This window comes from Furipterus horrens, unplaced genomic scaffold, assembly GCF_987537825.1.
Source record: "Furipterus horrens unplaced genomic scaffold, mFurHor1.1.pri manual_scaffold_4, whole genome shotgun sequence".
In the NCBI taxonomy this organism is placed as follows: domain Eukaryota; kingdom Metazoa; phylum Chordata; class Mammalia; order Chiroptera; family Furipteridae; genus Furipterus; species Furipterus horrens.
The window spans coordinates 155,760,042-155,778,029 of NW_028327174.1; the positions used below are offsets into that span (position 1 = coordinate 155,760,042).

Genomic DNA, 17,988 nt, shown 5'->3' on the forward strand with positions numbered 1-17,988 from the left:
AGATATTGCCCTGGCTGGTGCGGCTCAGTGGATTGAGCACCGGCCTGCGAATCAAAGAAACTAAATATTTCATTTCCTTTCATTTTAGTTAATTTAAATTTAAATATATAAAATATCCATCTGGCAAGTGGCAATCATATGGGACAGCACAACTCTAGAAAAGAAAAAAAAGGAATAATTGGGCAAATGTAATAGCCACATTCTGGATTCCTTTCTTCCTTTTTAAATGTTGCTGGTATAATCTCATCACTAAGGTGTGACCAGTTCACAAATGCTGTCATTGTAATTATTAGTCAGCACCACCTAATTTGGGAAACATTTTTTAATGGTGCTTAGATCAGGAGAGTAACACCCTACATCAGGGATACAGCCGAAACGTGTAGGTCTAGAGACCTGAAGAAAACTGGGAAGTGTTACTCAGTGCTTTTGATTCAGAGGCATGCACTTAGCTACTTCTGCAAAGGAGGCCAGAAGCCTTAGAAGCCTTACACTTGTAGAGAGGCATCTGTTGGACTTGTTTTCCCACTTAAACTGCCAAACTTGTTTTGATTAGGCAGGAAGTGAAGCAAGTTTTCAGGGAGAGAGCCGACATCTGTATCCTATCATCAGACCTTTTACCTTTTACCTTCCACTTGTGAGCCTAGGAGGAGTTCTGCTTTTGAATTTAAGAGAAGAGCAGGGTGGGCGGCAGTTTCCTTACATTTCAAATCCAAAGTTATATTTTTAATCAGTGTACCTGCTTTGATTCTTCTAATAATTTGCATGCCCTTAAAATTGGGACGATTTTACTTGCACAACTCTTTGTATATAGTTTTCTAATACGAGTAAGTGTACTGAGCTGAATTAGATGAATCCCGTAAAGTACTTGTGACCTACTGGTAGCCTTTTAAAAGCTGATGCAGGGAAGGGAGTTTCAATCGACTGGAGTTGTTGGAAATGTGTCTAAGAGATAACCAGATGTATATTTTCTCAAAAATAATGTGTTGTTATTTAACGCTGACACCTTACACCCTTGGAATTCGGGTAATCAGTTGCTGAGCAGACAAATGTGGGGCAAAGTGAATGCCGTGTACGTGTTTGCTGGCCGGGCAGGCCTCAAGTCTGTACGGAAAACTTTGGACTTTCCCCGTTTTTTTTTTTCTTTCGGAAGAGAACTGAAGAGGCTCCGTAAACCTCTCCAAAAAGTATTCGTATAGGATGCCCGTGCGACCGCAAGGTTAGCACCCGTAGACTAGCAGGTCGCGCCCAGCTCACCGCGGCACTCACAACTTGCAGCGCTTCCCGGGGCGCGCGCTTGGAGCCGGACCTGCTGGCCCCAGTGCTCGCGGCGGAGCGAACCATCGGGCCGGCCGGGGAGGGTAGTGGTGCGGCCGTCGGGGCAGCGGGACTCTAGAGCCACGGGGTTTACTTGTGGCGGCCGCGGTCTCCCGCCCCCAGCCGGGTGTCGCGCGTGACGCGCCTGCCGCGGGAGCCTCGGGGGCGCGGCGCCGGTGAGCCTTCCCCCCGGCCGCGCGCGCGGGTGGTAGCGGCCCATTTGAGAATTTCCCGGGCCCGCGGCGGGCACTGAGGCGCTGAGCTCTGGCTGGGGGCGGGCCTACGCCGCCGCCGCCGCCGCCGCCGCGGGAGGAGGGACAAAGGGGTGGGTCCCCGCGGGCCGGCACCCAGGCGGCAGGTCCGAGGACTGACCCGCAACGTGGAGGAGGAGCGGGGTCCACGCGGGACCCGCGTCCAAGATGCTAGTGCGAGGAGATCGCGGGTTTCCACCCCGGCGGCAGCTGTCAGGTTGGCACCATGTAAGTGCCCTCGCGTTAATTCGTTAGGAAAAGGGACACCAAGAGTGAGCCTGGGAGCGCTTGTGGGATTTCGCTGGTGTGCTCTAGGTAGCTGGGATTCTCCCACCCGGAGGAGGGGCTGAGGGCAGGGGTAAGGCTCGTGGCTGGTCTCCAGGACTCCTGGATATTCATTCTGTCTCTCACTCTCTCCACTCACTCACTCTCAAGTCACTTGGGTTTCAGATTAAGTCACGAGGAGGGGAAACTGTCTTGAGCTCTCCCCTGGAGCCGGCTGCCTTGGAGGCATCTCTTCAGCCTGTCTTACCGCCTGTTGTGTGCCTTTGTGTATTCCTTCTGTTTCAGACCGCACTCTGTGGTATCAAAGTTACAGGCATGTGTGCTGGAGACAAACTGACAACGCTTTAGAAAGCAGATCTTCATTTTCCCTTTAAGTCAGCTGCCTCTGCAATATAAGTAAAAGTTGTTCTCAGTGGGGAATGGAGATGGAGTTTTGGAAGAAACCACAAAGAAAGAATAATGAATGCTTTCTACTCTGGCATTATCTTACCTGCCATTTAGTCCCTTTTATGTCTTCATTTGTCAAGTTTCTGCTTTTACACAGTAGTTTATTTTAAGTTATAAATAATCAGAGTTTTGACTACAGGGTGTTAACATTCTCAAAGTGTGGACAAATTTAAGAGTGAATACTCCAGAGCTTAGTAATGGAATACAGCCTCCCACCTCTATTTTCGCTTCAGTTCAAAGGCAGCCCTGCTTCCTTGGCAGCTGTCTGCCCTGAGTAATGGCTGTGGTTTCCCTGCATTTCTCAGCAGAGACTCTTCCCACCAAAGAAACTGCCCTGCGATCACACTCCCTTTCCTCCACCCGCCCTGGTACTTTTAGCAGAGAAGGAAAGAGGCCCTCTCCTGCAGGACGTTAGGTGGTCTCTGCTGACAGTCACTTTGGAGAACAGGTCTGTCTTTGTCAGGATCACCCCTGGGAGAGACAGTTGGTGGGTAACATCTGCATACACACCTGGGAAGGAGATGTTTTAAGTGAATAGTAGGACTACGTACTTGCATTTGTAGCAAAGTGCCATTTCATATCCCACCTAAGAATGCAATTTGATTTTTCAGTAAGTTTTCATGAACAGCTTCACATCAGTGTGGAGACTACAAATGATGAGAGGGTGCCTCTGCCACAGTCTTGTCGGGGAGGCATGCGGACAATTAAGACTGATGAGTTCCAGTTAGAAATGTGGACAGGATGCTGTAGCTTTCCCTCTTTGGGAAGATGAGGGATTGCTGCTTTACTAAGGCAACAGTGGCATTTGATGTGTTTCTTGAGTTTCTTCAGAGTGGCTGCCAGAGATTGATGAAGGGGGATTTTCTTCCCCGAAATACAGCCTGCAACTTTTTTTCAGGACTGGGCAGCTAATAACTTTTAATATCTTAATAAGCACCTACTGTGTTCATCACTGTGATGGGTTCCTGGGTGAGGGATACTCAATTTCTGCCATGAAGAGTCTGTGAGCCCTGAAAATTGAGGACTGTGTTTTCGACTCTGCTCTGCTGGATACCTGTGGCTGAGGGAGGGAGTGTGCGGCACACATGTCCTGTCCACACCCCCTAGGGATGCTTGCTGGGAAGAAAAGGTGGCATTTGAACAGAAAATGCCCCCACCCCATAGGATTGAGTGAGGACTGAATGAAGTGATGTAGGGTGCTTGGCAAGGGGTGGGTGCTAAGTAAATGGTAGCTAGTTACACAAACTCAAGAGAGTGCTGAAACTATGTGAGTATTGGGCCCTGGGCAGATAAGGGATGTGGCCTAGAAGTATACATAGGAGGTGCCGGGTGGGTGTCCAGGAAAAGGAGTTACCCATACTCTCTTGAAAGGCCTTCAATGCCAGCCAGTAAGAACTTTAGGAGTAAAAAAGAGAGTCATAGAAATCCCTGTTGTGTTAATGACCTACCAGTTTCCTAATAAGCACTCCCCCCACCCTCTACACAGGGAATATTACTATTTTTGAGGCACTCATATGCTTAAGACCAGTGAATTTTTACATCACTCCCTGGGGAATTCCATTTGCTAGGTCTTCTGCCTGCATTTGTTTAACTTTCGATCTAGTTTTTTGTACATTGACAGAAGGTCACAGGCCAACATTTATCTCCTGCAGAAGTGCCTGGGAATGCAAAAGAGATGATAAACTTCAGTGCCTTTTGAGTTTGCAAAGGTTTTCTCTCCCAGGATTTTCATAGTGGGAAGCAGATATGCTCTTCTGGATTGCAGGCTGGCACTCAATCCACTGAGCCACATCAGCCAGGGCCAGATATGCTCTTGAAACTAGGGCGGGGCCACTTTAGTCCTGTGTACTGTAGTTTAAAAAGTCATGCAGATTTGATTTGGGAGTGGTGTGAAGTGTGGGTGTGCCTGGGGTGGGGTGAAGAGGTATGAAGGGTTAGTAATCACTGCTGAAACTTGCAACATACTTTTACAAAAATGTGAGCTGTCAGAGAATTTTTTTGCCTAATCCCTAAAAGAATTCCCAGTAAGGAATTGTGGCCCCAGATTAATTGATCTAGGTTGAGAGCTGACTTCCTACAACATGCCTCATTGATTAATTAGATCCTAAGCAATCATCAGGCCAAAATTGCTGGTCAGAAAGGCCTTGGACTGGCCAGCCTTGGTATTGAGAGGCATTTTCCCTAGAAAATTGGATGGGTGGGGCAGAATGATTATGTTTCTTGATCTTAAATCCAAAGATATTTATGGGTCAGAAACAAAGACTCAGAAGTCCCGTTTTAACACCTATTTATGGGTTAAAAAATTCAATGTTTATGTGGACTTTTTTCTTTTTTTTAAAGATTTTATTTATTTATTTATTTAGCGAGAGGGGAAGGGAGGGAGAAAGAAAGGGAGAGAAATAAGCAATGTATGGTTGTCTCTCACGTGCCCCCAAACAGAGACCTGGCCTGTAACGCAGCACATGCCCAGACCGGGGACCGAACCAGTGATGCTCTGATTCACAGGCTGGCGCTCAATCCATTGAGCCACACCAGCCAGGGCTATGTGAACTTTTCTAAGGTTAAAAAAGAAATCTCCTCTAAAACAACTTAGGACCTGCTTCACCCCAATAAGAATTTTTATGATGATCCTTGTTCGTAGATGCCTATATAGGTAGCACATTTATGAGTTTCTGAGGTGGTATTCACATTAAACATTTTATAAAGAGCCTGTAACAACAATGGAAAAAAGTTATCAGGTACTCAATCCCAACATAGCTAGTTCTATTTTTTTAATTTTCCTCACCTGAGGACATTTTTTTTTTTATTGCTTTTAGAGAGAAAGGGAGAGAAACATCCCCGTGAGAGAGAAACATCAATTGACTGCCTCCCATGCAGACTCGTGCCCCAACCAAGGATTGAATTCGCAACCCTTTGGTTACGGGATGACGCTCCAACCAACTGAGCCACACCGGCCAGGGCTAGTTCCAGTTTTGAAGGTTACCTAGAAAAGCAGTGATGAAGCTTATATACTGCTTACATTATTGCAGGAGAGACAGAGTTCTGAGTTGCCTGCTCCCACTTTCTTAATTAGGATATGCTGTTCTCCGAATAGAACTTGGTGATTGACTGCTAGAGCCCCAGCAGAACTGCAGTGACCTTCCAGTGAAGGTGCTGGTTTCCTTTTGGTTTTTAAATAACCAGTGCCTCCAAGATCCAACCAGCCATTGCATCCAGGGCTTCATCAGGTTACTGTGAGCTCAGAAGAGAGACTAAGGACTGTCATATTGAAAAAACACCCAAGAATTTTAAAAAAGATTTTATTTATTTTTAGAGAGGGGAGAATGGGGGGAGAAAGCGAGAGAAATATCGCTCAATTGCCTCCTGCACACCACCAACCAGGGACCAGGCCTGCAACCCAGGCTTTGGAGGTCAACACCCAACCCACTGAGCTACACTGTCAGGGGAATACCTAAGAATTGGATTAAGCATTTTCTCTGCCTCTTCTGCTGACCCCCAAACAGTGTTTTGCTAAGTGTGCTCTACAGACAGACTTACAAGTCATGCAGAGAAAGGCATATCCTATTTTTCAATTACTGTGCATGAATATTGTACTTTAAGAATAAAGCCAGCCTCCTGACTCATTTATTTTATGGCTAGATTACTTAGAATGAAGCAAAAATAAGTATTAAGTAAAACAGTCCCATTTTTTAAAAACAGTAAATTATCAGGATGAGCGGTATGAGAATAAATAAAAAGTTGTGAAGATAGCCCTGCAAATATGAGAACTTGGGAAATACTGCTTAAAATATGAGGTGACATTTAGCTATGGAGAGCTAGGTATACCTCGATCTTACTGTCAGGAGAGTTGGGCCCAGAATGGCCCAGAAAGCTAGGACAGTTGAATTTGATGGACTTGATGCCTTAACGTGCATCTTGCTCTTGTCCGCTGAGCTTTCTTGTTGGTACTGCAGACTTCGTGAAGCTGTTTAATGCCTAATTCTCATCCCTTTCCCTCTCTGCTTCCCATAAGCCACTGTGCAGTGTTGAAGATTTGTTGGTAGGACGTTTGTAGGATAGGATGAAAAGGGCACTGCTGACGGATGCCACTCTTATTAAGGGCATCTCGCTCACCATCAGTCAGTGCTCAAGAACGGAGAGAACCAAACAGCCTCACGTGTAAATGTATATCACTTCAAAAATGTACAGTAGTCCCTCTCTATATCACGGTTCACTTATCGCGGCCTCACTGTATCACAGGATTTTAAAAAATACTATATTACTTATCGTGGATTTTTTGCTCTGTCGCGGGGTTTTGCAGTACTGTATATGTTGTTAAAGTTATACGTAGGTTTAAGAGTGTAAAACATGTTTAAGGACATAAGTGTGTTTATAAAAGTGTGGAAAAGATTAATAAGGGAGTGGGAAAGGTTAATAAGGAACTGGGAACGGTTTATAAGTGTTGGGAAGGGTTTATAAAACCTTAAAATATATATAAATACTAAAGTAAATGTAAGGTTTCTACTTCCCAGATTTTCACCTATCGCAGTGGGGTGGTGGTAGTCTAGAACGTAATACCTGCGATAAGTGAGGGAATACTGTAGCTTACATTGGTCTGTAAAGTAGGCTTTACCAAAGGTTGTCATAGGAGTTGGAAGTCTAGAGATAGGAAAGAAAGTAACCTGGCCTCAACCTAGAAAAATGAGTGATGTGACATTTCACCTACATCAATAAAACTAGAATAGAAAATACTTTGTTTTTGTCACCGAAATCCCTGCTTGTGTTTATACACGAACACCATTTTTGAGAAATCCTAAGCCTTCAATTAGTAGCTTGTACTTTAGTCATTTTAAATCAGTACAGGTATTTGTTTAATGCTTCTGCCAGATGGTTAAAGTTAAATCAGGTCTTTAACCTTAAAAACATAATGAAACTTCATCACTCTCATAGCATCGTAAGTTGCAGACTGTAGAAAGGTACATTAACTTTCAGACTAATGTTTAGCCTAATTATAATATTCATACATTATAGTTTCTATTTATGTTTCTTTTTCCTCCAACACTATGTGTGTGTGTTGGGGGGGTGGCTGGGAGAGATTTGGGGTTGCAGAAATGATACTGGTGGAAAAAGCATAGTATTGGTAGATTCTCATGAATAAGATATGTGTTTGTGTTTTAGGAAGCTGGACAGACCAAAAATTTTCAAATTATATCATAAATCATGGGAAACATTTCATGTCACATCTTTGAATACAAATGTTCACTAAGCTTTCCCTATATGCATAGGTAAACATGGATTTAGAATTAATTAATATGGTAATTATTATTTCTGTAGTGGGCTTTAATCCTCCATCTGAAATATAAACATTATGTTCACAAGAAAAAATGGCATCATCTTTAGAAACTTTAATTATAGTGTGCCTCATCTGATAGGTACCCTACATGAGCATGGGACTAACTGCATACTGTGGTTTTATGTTTATAGTTAGTAACTATCAGTCACAAGTCAGAGGTGTTTGAAGGGAATTTATACACACACACACACACACACATATAAAATGCATTGTCGGAGAGAATTATTGGGGTAGTTGTTGGTAGGTAACAGTTATTAAGCTGTAATGAAGAGATAATGATTAAAAGCCAGTTAAAGCTTTGCCATTGTAATAAAGAAAGCTTTGATAGAGATGAAAGAACACAGCAGGCACTTTAGATTGTGTTACTTGTGTTGAAGGTGAACAGGGAAAATAATGCTTTCTAGTTATCAGTAGGAATCAGTGAACTCTTCTAGGACATTTTAGCTTCTAGGACTTTGTTTCTTCTGAGGAGGAAATGAAGTTCCAAATGTAGCTCTGTATTTTCATTCGTAGAGAGCCATTAGTGGTCACAGTCTGAAAGGAAGTGTTCCCGATTCTAGGTTGTGGGGTGTCTTTTACGCCTTACATAGCAGTGCACCCCTGGGTGGATGGAACTTGTTGGGGAGCAGGGGGAATGTATGCTGTGAGAAGCCAGCAGCCCATTCCCAGTTCTGGGAAGACTGTTGCCAAATATGTCTGGCAAAGCAGAATGAACTTATTTCAGGGAATTAATTGAGCAAAACTAATCATTTCTGTTTTTGGAAAGAACAGTCCTTTGGAAGGAACTTTCTAGTGAGTTCATTTCTAGAAGCTGTTCCTCCCTTACCCAACTTCCTCACTCAGGCTGATTCAATTGCCTTCCTGCCTGTCATTGGTTACTGTGCACATGCTAATGTTTATTAGAGCCCTTGTCACGTCTGCTGCAACCAGTCACTTCCAGTCACTTCCTGTCAGCTGGGAACCCCTCCTTGGTCTGAGTCATCTTGGTAGTAACCCCAGGAGACGGGGAACCAGGCACATTACTAAGTGCCACATCCAGCTGACTTGGTTGGGGAAGGCTTGTTGCATAAACTAGTAAGACTTGAAGATGCATTAAGTTAGAAGACTGGATTCCTGACATTTCTGTAGTGAGTGGGTAATAGTTTGTAAGGGAAAAATAGTGTAAAATTACACACAGGCCATTTCTGTAGTGGCACATCAGCTCTACCACTAATTAGTTGGTGACTTGAGCCAAAAGACGTAATTCTAGTTCTCATTTTTTTTTTTTTTGGTAGGGAAATGAGTTGTTATAGTTGATGGTCTCTGAAGTCTTGAGGTGCTTAAGTTTCTGAGGGTTCTAAGTGTTTGACTGTAAAGCCTAGAGAACATTCTAAATAACTTCTATTGATTCTTCTTGTCATAAAGTGCTTCCCTGCTCTGTAAACAACTTCTGTGTTTATTTTTTCTTTTAAAAAGAGATCCAGAGGATTCTCTCTGGAAGGCATTTGCCTCAAAGGCGAACTGAGAACACGAGCGTCAATAGTTGTTTAGCTCACGAAGTGATGGAAAGATCTATTATTCAGTTGCAGCTTAAATAATGTACCAGCACAGGGCGTGCTGGATTCTCTTCCTTCCTCTGCAGCCCAAGCCAGCAACCAAAACCATCTTGCTTAGCTTCACTAGAATCATTTTCTTCTTCCTCTTCCCCTCCACCCTTCCCAGTAAAAGCTGCCTACTGGGAGGCCGCAGAACCTCCTTCCTTTCCCGCAGACTGCGCTCCCAGGGACCACCTAGTTGTAGCATGAGCGGGGAAGGGAAGGCAGGCCTGCTGACCAGCTGGGAGCCCTTCCTGATGTGTTCTTCACAAATGCACCGGAGGTGAGCCTACTGTTCACTATTCTCAGATCACTCGCTGTCATCCGAGTTGCAGCGGCCCTTCAGGCACCTCTGAGTTTTTCAGCCTAACTTCAGTCAGAGCACTTCGCCTGCCTCGGGCTGGTCTGTTTAGTGTCTGGGTGAGTTTTAAGAGGGGAGAGAGATGTGTGGCATCTTAGACACCCATTGAAATTTTCCAGAAATGGAACTGGAAACATTTGTGCTCTTCCTTCTGGTGTTATTGTTAGAGTCTAAAAACAGGCAAGTGGCGACACATCGAAATGAAGAGGCTCTGAGTTCATTTTGATTATCGGTGGCCTTCTTTCTAGCATAACCTAAATCTGAATTTTAATCAGAGGTCTGGGAGAAATATTTAGTCTGCTGATACTGCTTAAGTGCACAGTTGCAGAAGTCTACTCAAGAGGCAAGAAGAGGCAGGTAAAGTTGACTTAATTTACTGGAGAACTAAGGTGAAAAAACTGTCTCAAAAGGAGAAAAATTTTCCCAAAGAAACAGTGGTATCCACAGTCTGGCCTCCCAAGCCTGCTTCCTCATCCTGAAGCTTTTTCTATATTATTGTTTTTATGGCATTTCCTTAAAGCATAATTTTCATACAGTCAAATGCACAAATCTCAAGCAGAGAGCTTAGTATTTTTTTTATTGTGATAAAATACACAAAACATAAAACCAGTCATTTTAAAGTCTACAGTTCAGTAGCATTTAATACATTTATAATGTGCAACCACTACTACTATCTAGTTCCAGAGCTGGATGAACTTCTACATGAATGCATTCACCTGTGTGATTAAGTAGAATGTTCCCTAGATTAAGAAATAGAACTTCCTATCACTAGAAGTTCCTCTCTAGGTCCTCTTCTGACTGTTACCACCCCACCTGCAAGGGAACCTCTCTTCTGACTTCTTTCACCGGGTAATGGTATTACTTGACCTTGAGAGGATCCATGTAAATCAAGGTTTTGTGTCCAGCTTCGTTTGCTCACCGTGACCTTTGTGAGATTCATCTGTGTAGTCATGTAACTCCATAGTTCTTTTTTATTGCTGAGTAGTGTTTTAATCATAGGAATTTACCACAGTTAGTTTAGTCATTCCTTTGCTGGTACACAATTGGGTTATTGTCAGTTTCTTTTTCTGTGAATAAAACGGCTATGAAAATAATCTACACCTTGTTTTGTGAATTTATGCATGTAATTTCTCTTCTGTAAATTCCTAGGAGTAGAATTGTTGGGTCACGGCTTGGGGATATGTTTGTAACTTTGAAGTAAGAAAGACGTGGGTTTGAATTTTTTTGTCTTAGCAATTACTTCCTTGGCCTTAGGCAATTTACTTTTCTCATGTAAAATGGGCATTGCCTGCCCTATCAGTTAGGGTTCAGTGAGAAAAGCTGACAACTTCCTGGCTATTTCAAGAGATAGATATATTAGAATTAGATGGCTACAGAACAGTGGAAAGGCCGGAGGGGTGAGAAACCAAGAGCCTACCACTAGCTTTCAGATTTGCCCCATGGGAAGTTAGAGAGCTGCTGCCACCCAGAGCCAGGAACTCCTTCTACCTTTTCAGCCTTTGTAGCCCAAGGTGGCTGGTAGGTAGGGAGCTTGGAGATAAAAGCAAAGCTCATAGATACCTCCTGGGGTTGCAGTGGCAACCTGAATGGCAGTAGTTATAATCTATCGTATCATCATTAATATGACTGAAGACCGTGAGATGACCATGATGCCTTTGCAGTAGTAAGACTGCTTTTTATAAGGCATGTTCAGAGTCAGTCCTTTGACTTTATGGTCACCTATTGGTGTATGCATGCCACCGTAAGGCCTCCCTGTCACAAAAGTGTGGATGCAAAAGGGGCCACATACTAAACCTCACAAGCTCAGAGGAGGCCTGCATGGTGGCCTTAAATCTCAGAGACCGAAAGTAACCACATAGGTTGGATGTGGCAGGTAGTCATGTCCTAGGCTGGTATTTGCCCCTAACAAAGGTCAGTCTTTACCGTAACTGAGTCTGTCTGTTGTCTTTTTGCATCTACGATAACATACCTGATAACATGCCTTTGGAATAGCAAAGTAATTTCTTTTTTTTTCCAGACCCCTTAAAGCCCAACAACTACACCAGAGCAGAGACCACAAATCCCCTCATTGTTACTGGGTTAATTGTTGACTGTTAACTATCCTATACCCACAAGTGTAAAAGAAGTGTGTGTCTATACATTTTACTCTATCCAATCCCAGAGATTTCCTCCCTTTGCTTTCTCCTGCCTCCCTATTCTCTCACCAGTGGGTTTCATGTAACCCCCTAAATCTTCCCCTGTGATTCTGATATAGAAAATAAGTGGAAAAACTGCCATTTTCTGGAGCATTTTCTCAATCTCTTGAGATTTTGCTTCCCGGCAATTGCCAGTTTGGCTCAAATAAACTCCTCACAGAAGTTGTACAGGTTTGGGCGTTTCTAACGTTGACAGAAGGCACTGTTCCTCACTTTCTTCATCTATTGCTCTGTGATTCTGGACACTTTTCTCTCTGAGTATGCTTGAGAAATTATAACTTGCAAGTCTACAAATTAATGCAGAAACCGAAAGGTGGCTTAATTCTAAGACCTGCTGCTTTGTTGCGTAACTTCATGGAACTTAAGTGTTTTTTTATTTTTGAGGGAAGGGAGGGAAAAGGATTAGAGGTAAGAGGGAAGCTCCCAGTCCACTTTGAGGGGCCCTCTTGGAGCAAAGGGAAAGGGGGAAGCAGGGAGACTCCCAGTCACCAAAAGGGCCTGTAGGAATTGCCTCCAGTTTGTTTTGTTTTTGAAGTCATTTTGACTTATTCTTAATAATGTAAGTAAAGGTGATATATAAATGTGGTTTATACACGGGCTAAAGAGGATGTTCCCTTTTCCTCCCTGTGTCTTTATCTTTTGACAAATGAAATGGAAAGAGATTAGATTTGTATCCTATTTTGTGTTTCAGCATGCTCTGGTCTACTGAATCATTTGGCAAGAGTAGCTGTCCTGTTTCTAGCTTATATTATGAAATATGAGCTGTAATATATTGCTCTTGAGACATTTACAAATCTTGAATCAATTTAGGCAAAATTTTTTCTATAATGATGGCACATGTAGAAAGAACTGAGTTTTTCTTACTTTAGAATATCTGTGAATCTTCTTCATTGAAATAATTTTTCCTATAACTCTGACTGATTTTACTTTTTAGAGACCTTCCTGTTATTGCTTTGGGGAGGTGGTTAGCTAGAAACAGACTGGCCAAGTGATTTATTGGTTAATGTTTTATTTTAGGCTTATATCTGTAGTGTTATTTGTAAAGGCACCTTGCAGAGAAATTTAAAGCAATGAGGAAAGCAAGTATTTTAAGATCCAAGATAAGCGTGACCAGTAATTTCATTTCAGCCCCTGGTTTAGCAGTGCGAGTGAGCTGGCTCCTTTGCAAAGCTTTCTTAAAGTTAAATGCGCTGAAACTATATGGACAGAATCCCCTGTTTTATCTCTTCTTAGCCAGACTTACCCAGTCAGCCAGGGCTAACAATGGATGTCCAAACAGTTTACAGTGGCTAATACAATGGACAAAGGGCTTCACTGTTTGAAGAGTGGAAAATGGAGCCGAAGGGGAGCTTCTTAAGGGCATTGACCTAATTCACTCCTTTGACAAAAATGATTGGTTTTAAATATATATGTCTGACGAGTCTATCAGTATTTCAGCTAGCAGTGTTACCGTTCGAAGAAGGTATGCCTGGTGCTGCTTTGTGTGTTTTTGTGAAGTACAGCCTTTATTTCTGTTTGATAATATCCTTTAACTTTTTTTTTTTTTTTTAAAGTATAAGTCAAGTTCTGGCATGAACTGATATTCCACAAAAGTTAGGGTATTGAGAAAGGCAGAGAAATTGCACCATCATCCTCCTCAGTCCCAGAAACCTCCTCACCTTCAGAAATTGGTTAGTCACCCATGTTTTAAAGATAAAATTCTCTCTGTGGGCCTTTCCCCTATGGAATGTGGGGAACCAGAACTGGGTTAAAAGTAAAAATTACTTTCAGCATTGCTAAATCTTTAAGTATCGTGTTTAGTGATTTGCTTTGTCCAAAAGGCAAATTGGGGATGCTTTTGCTATTTATTACCACAGAATATTTCTAGTCAGTATGCACGGCCTCAGTGCTATCTCTAGCCTATTAATAGAGAGGCGCAAGGGGAGGACACATAGGCACTGTGGGGAAAAGAGCTCCTTGGGCTTCGCAGCGAGCTCCAAGTGACAATTGCATTGTTGTTCTAAGTTGTCTTTGAGAGTGATTGGGTGATTAAATATAAATGTTGACCTGATTGGATTCTGGCCCAGCAATGAACTGTCCTGAACGAACAGCGGTAACATCATTCCTGACAGCTAGCAGACCTGTTCTTTTGGCTTTATATTTGGGATAATGATTTATGCAGTGAAGTGTCATAAAAACTGGGGTGCTGTCTTATCTTTCCCTCTGCTTCGTTTGTTCTGACTCCGGTTTTGGGCTCTGTTTGTATCGTCTGCTATGTGGATAGCGCATTATCTTCATGGGAAGCAACATAAGCTTTTTGAGTGGGATGAATTTCATCAAAACAAATGCTTGGAAACAATGAACTACAAAAAATGTCAATTAGACATAAACTTTAGTGCGTGAGTCCGTCCTTTTATGAGAGCACAGTGTTTTCAGTGAAGCCTGGATTCCACCTCATGTGGGGAGTGGGCTCGGTTGAATGTTGAGGGCTCGATGGTGAGTTTTTTTTCCCCACTCCTTTTTAAAAAAATTGATATCAGAGAGAGGGAGGAAGGGAGAGAGGGAGGGGAACATTGATTTGTTATTCCATTGTTTTCTGCATTCATTGGTTGCTTCCTGCATGTGCCTTGACTGAGGACTGAACCTGCAACCTTGTCACATGGGTGCAATGCTCCAATCAATGAGCTACTGCACCGGGCCTTGATTCTGAGTTCTTGAAGGCAGGCAGGTCTGGCTCTGTGCATTCATAGGCCAGGCAAATGAAGGAAGGCGAAGGAAATGAAAAGAAGGTGAGCCCCAAAGGACTGAATTGTGGTCAGCATGAGTGTGTGTTCTCTCCCCTTTCTTCCTAGGTTCCCTACCTTCCCCAAGAGCCCTTTGCAGGCCGGTTGGAGACCATTGGAATCTGAAAAACTTTGCATTATTGGACTGACAAATCTAAACTATGCATTTATGGAGCTCGTGAAACAGCTCTGTGCTGTGTTGTTGTTTTCTATAAATATTATGGGTGTGTTGGGTAGGCTCCCTCCAGCTCGAGTTCCTGAGTGTTGGGCAGACTCCTGATGTTTGTGTAAGGTGCCTGCTCACAAGGGAGCCCAGAACGCAGGCAGAGGCAGTTAGTTTTGCTCCGTGCCCCAGGGCTTCACTTTTCTCCAGGGAAGTGAGGGAAGGAGGCCCCGAGGCTGATATAGTGTTAGACCCTAGGAACAGAGCTCCTGAGTACTCTCAATCATTGGGAGCAGGTGTTAAAACTCAGTTTTATAGGGGAAGAAACTGAGGCTCAGAAGTGTTAAGTTACTTGCCCAGGGTCATACAGCTTGTGTGACAGGGAAGGAATTGGAGCCAAGGTCCATTTGACTCATCTGAAACCTGCAGGTTCTCTCCACTGCCCCAGCTTCTGCTTTTCAGAATCAGATGGGAAAAGAAATAGGGAGAGAAGCTAAAGGCCCTCTGTTGATTGTTAGGAGTTTAAACATTATCGTTGAAAGTGTGAAGAACACCCCCACCGCTACCCCCTGACTCCCCGGCCAGGAAGTGTGAGTGACAATACTAGATCAATGTTGTTAAGAGATGCTTTCCTTCTTCAGTGACCTGCCTGTGTGTCCACTGCTGTAGGAGACCCCAAAGACTCCAAGATGAGCAAGACACAGCTTTATGGGGAAGTAGATTACATAGACAACTAGCTAAAATCACAATTTTTTTATAGAAATATTGAGAATATGTCTTGTCAAGTGAAAGCCTACTTTCTTCATGTCCACAGCCTCTAGTTAGAAATGACTGTGTTATTCCATCAACCCTCCCTGCAGAAAGTAAACGTCAAGAAAAACATATACGCAAGGCACATGGGTTGTGGAATTAGAAAGAGCATCGTAGACATGCTGTGTTTGGGAACTTGTCCTGTTAAAGGTTGGAATTCCATCACAAGTTTCCTGAGGGTCAAAGTACGTCATTTAAAACATCAAATACGTCCGAGAGGTTTAGGTTACCAGACCACTCACACATTAGTGTGACGTAGAACAGGCAGATTTTTCCAATATGTATCTGAGACCGTATGCATTGATAGAGTGAGACTTTGATTCTGGATAAAAATAGAGAAAGCACTTTGGAGCCCAGAACATCTTGGTGATGGAGCAAGCCATCCTGGAATGCCAGTTGTTTGCCTTTGGATGGGTGGGGATGGAGGACATGGGTAACCAGAGCCACCAGCCCACAGGGCAGAGAGAGCTAGGGAATCTCCAAACATTATTTCTTTCCTGTTCCTCCCCGGAATCCTACCGAGGCTGCCTTTGTCACTGCCTCACTGCATGGCTTTCTTCCCTCAGGACCCAGGATGGAGGAGCTAGATGGGCTTCCACGGACAGACTACTCACACTGACACTAAGTGAATATTGATCCTTGGTTCTCTACTCAGCCGTTTGTTTGTGCTGGATATATAATTTTGATCAGATTCTAGGAAAGACTTCATGGTGGGTAGTAGAAGCTTCCAGGGTTTACAACTCTCTTTAAAAATGTTCTTCTACAGCAGTGTTTGCCATGGGTCATGGGTGCCACATCCTCATGGCATACAGACAGTTCCCAGCAGGAGGAGCCAAGGGTTTGACTTCTGTGTCCGTCACATTTCTTCCCACAGAGTCTTGCTCAAGATATGTGTGATAATACACATGTAGTTAATTATCTACTTTGAGGAAAATCTGAAGCCAGATTTTGATCTCGGGCCAGCTTCTGCCTCAGAATGTGATTGGAAATTGTGAACAAGCTCTGATTTTAGTTCAGGTAAAATATAACCAGGGAAGTTCCATAGCTACCAAAACCAAGTGTGGTTCACTTTGAATTGACGTAGCTTTTGGATCATGTACCCACTAAGAACTTACCCATTATTAATTTATAAAGGAGCCCTGGCTCGTGTGGCTCAGTGGATAAGCACTGGCCTGTGAACCAAAGGGTCGCTGGTTCGATTCCCAGTCAGAGTGCATGCCTGGGTTGCAGGCCGGGTCCCCGATTGGGGGCGTGCAAGAGGCAACCACACATTGATGTTTCTTTCCCTCCCTTCCCCTCTCTCTAAAATAAATAAATAAAATCTAAAAACTAATAATAATAAAAAATAAAAAGGAAAAGAAATAAATAGGCAAACAAAACAGGATTATTCCCAAATAATGACTGGATGCTAAGGACAGTCCTAAGGCTTGTTGAAGATAAAAGTGAAAACCAAGAAAGGCAAGCAAAAATCAAAAAGTGTGTGTGCCTTGCAGGGAAAGACCGTGTCTTGGTGAACAGACACGTGTGCATTAGTCATCTGTCACTAAGTTTTGTATAAGGTTAAACTAGGGATTGGCAAACTGTAGGCAAGTTGCCTGTTTGGTTTGGTTTTTGTTTGTTTTTCTGCCTACTAGCTAAAAGTTATTCTTACATTTTAAAATGGTTACACTCGAAGTGGTTATGTAAATATCTATATGATGCTGAAGTATGTAAACTATGTAGCCCTTTAAGAAAATGTTTACTGGCCCTTGGCTCAGAACTCCCTGAGTTTCTTGTGTGCTCTTTTGCCGGCATGGCCTGCTTATGGCAGGACGCTGACTTGTGAGAGATGCTGGCTGTGGAGGCAAAGGAGAGACAAGGCTGGATGTGTGTGCCGGAGGGCTGGTTTGCCTGTTTCAATTGAGGCAGGAGACTGATAACGGAGCCATCTGGGAAGTTCTGAGTGTAGACTTCCTCCCAGTTAAGCTGTTACATCAGGACAAGAAAATGTGGAGAAAAGAACTTACATGTATGACCCGTGGGATTGCTGGAGGGAAGGGGGCTACTGGGCAGAGGGGAGCAAAGGGGAAAAAAATTGGAACTACTGTAACAACATAATCAATAAAATATACTTAAAAAAGAAAATGTGGAGAAAGTATACTTCAAAGTGCCTTTTGTTTTTAGGATTGAGGAAGGCTGTATAACCAAAATGCCTCTCAACCATAACAGATTTCTGTCTGGGTTTTGGATGTTCTTATTTCTCTGATTCCACCTTTGGGAGGGATGCTGTTTGTTTTGCTTCTGTGTTGATGACTATTTCAATTGCAAACCATTCAGTCTTTCCTGCCAGAGAAAACTTCAAAGTTATAATAAAACTGCCCTCGTGGGTTCAAAGTCTCAAAGAAATGTAGCTCAGAACAGGAATTAATGATGTTCCTCCAGCACAAGGTTTGGAAAGGCTTGGGGTTAATAGACATTATCAGTGACTGGTGCCCTAGCTCAGTAAGCATTAGTT

The 17,988-nt window shown here is 43.2% G+C and overlaps 1 protein-coding gene across 5 annotated transcripts in view; it reads left to right on the forward strand.

Moving 5' to 3' along the window:
- The window catches only part of TJP2 (tight junction protein 2), a 94,816-nt gene that overhangs the window by 20,248 nt on the left and 56,580 nt on the right, over positions 1 to 17,988 (forward strand). For 3 of the 5 annotated variants that reach the window (XM_090274152.1, XM_090274153.1, XM_090274156.1), the window contains exon 1: positions 1,642 to 1,793. The exons of the other annotated variants lie outside the window; for them this stretch is intronic. In XM_090274152.1, coding sequence (XP_090130278.1) covers positions 1,734 to 1,793 — 60 coding nt within the window. In that variant the 5' untranslated portion in view covers positions 1,642 to 1,733. Of the gene's footprint in view, positions 1 to 1,641; positions 1,794 to 17,988 lie in introns of those variants that run through there. 5 annotated transcript variants of the gene reach the window in all.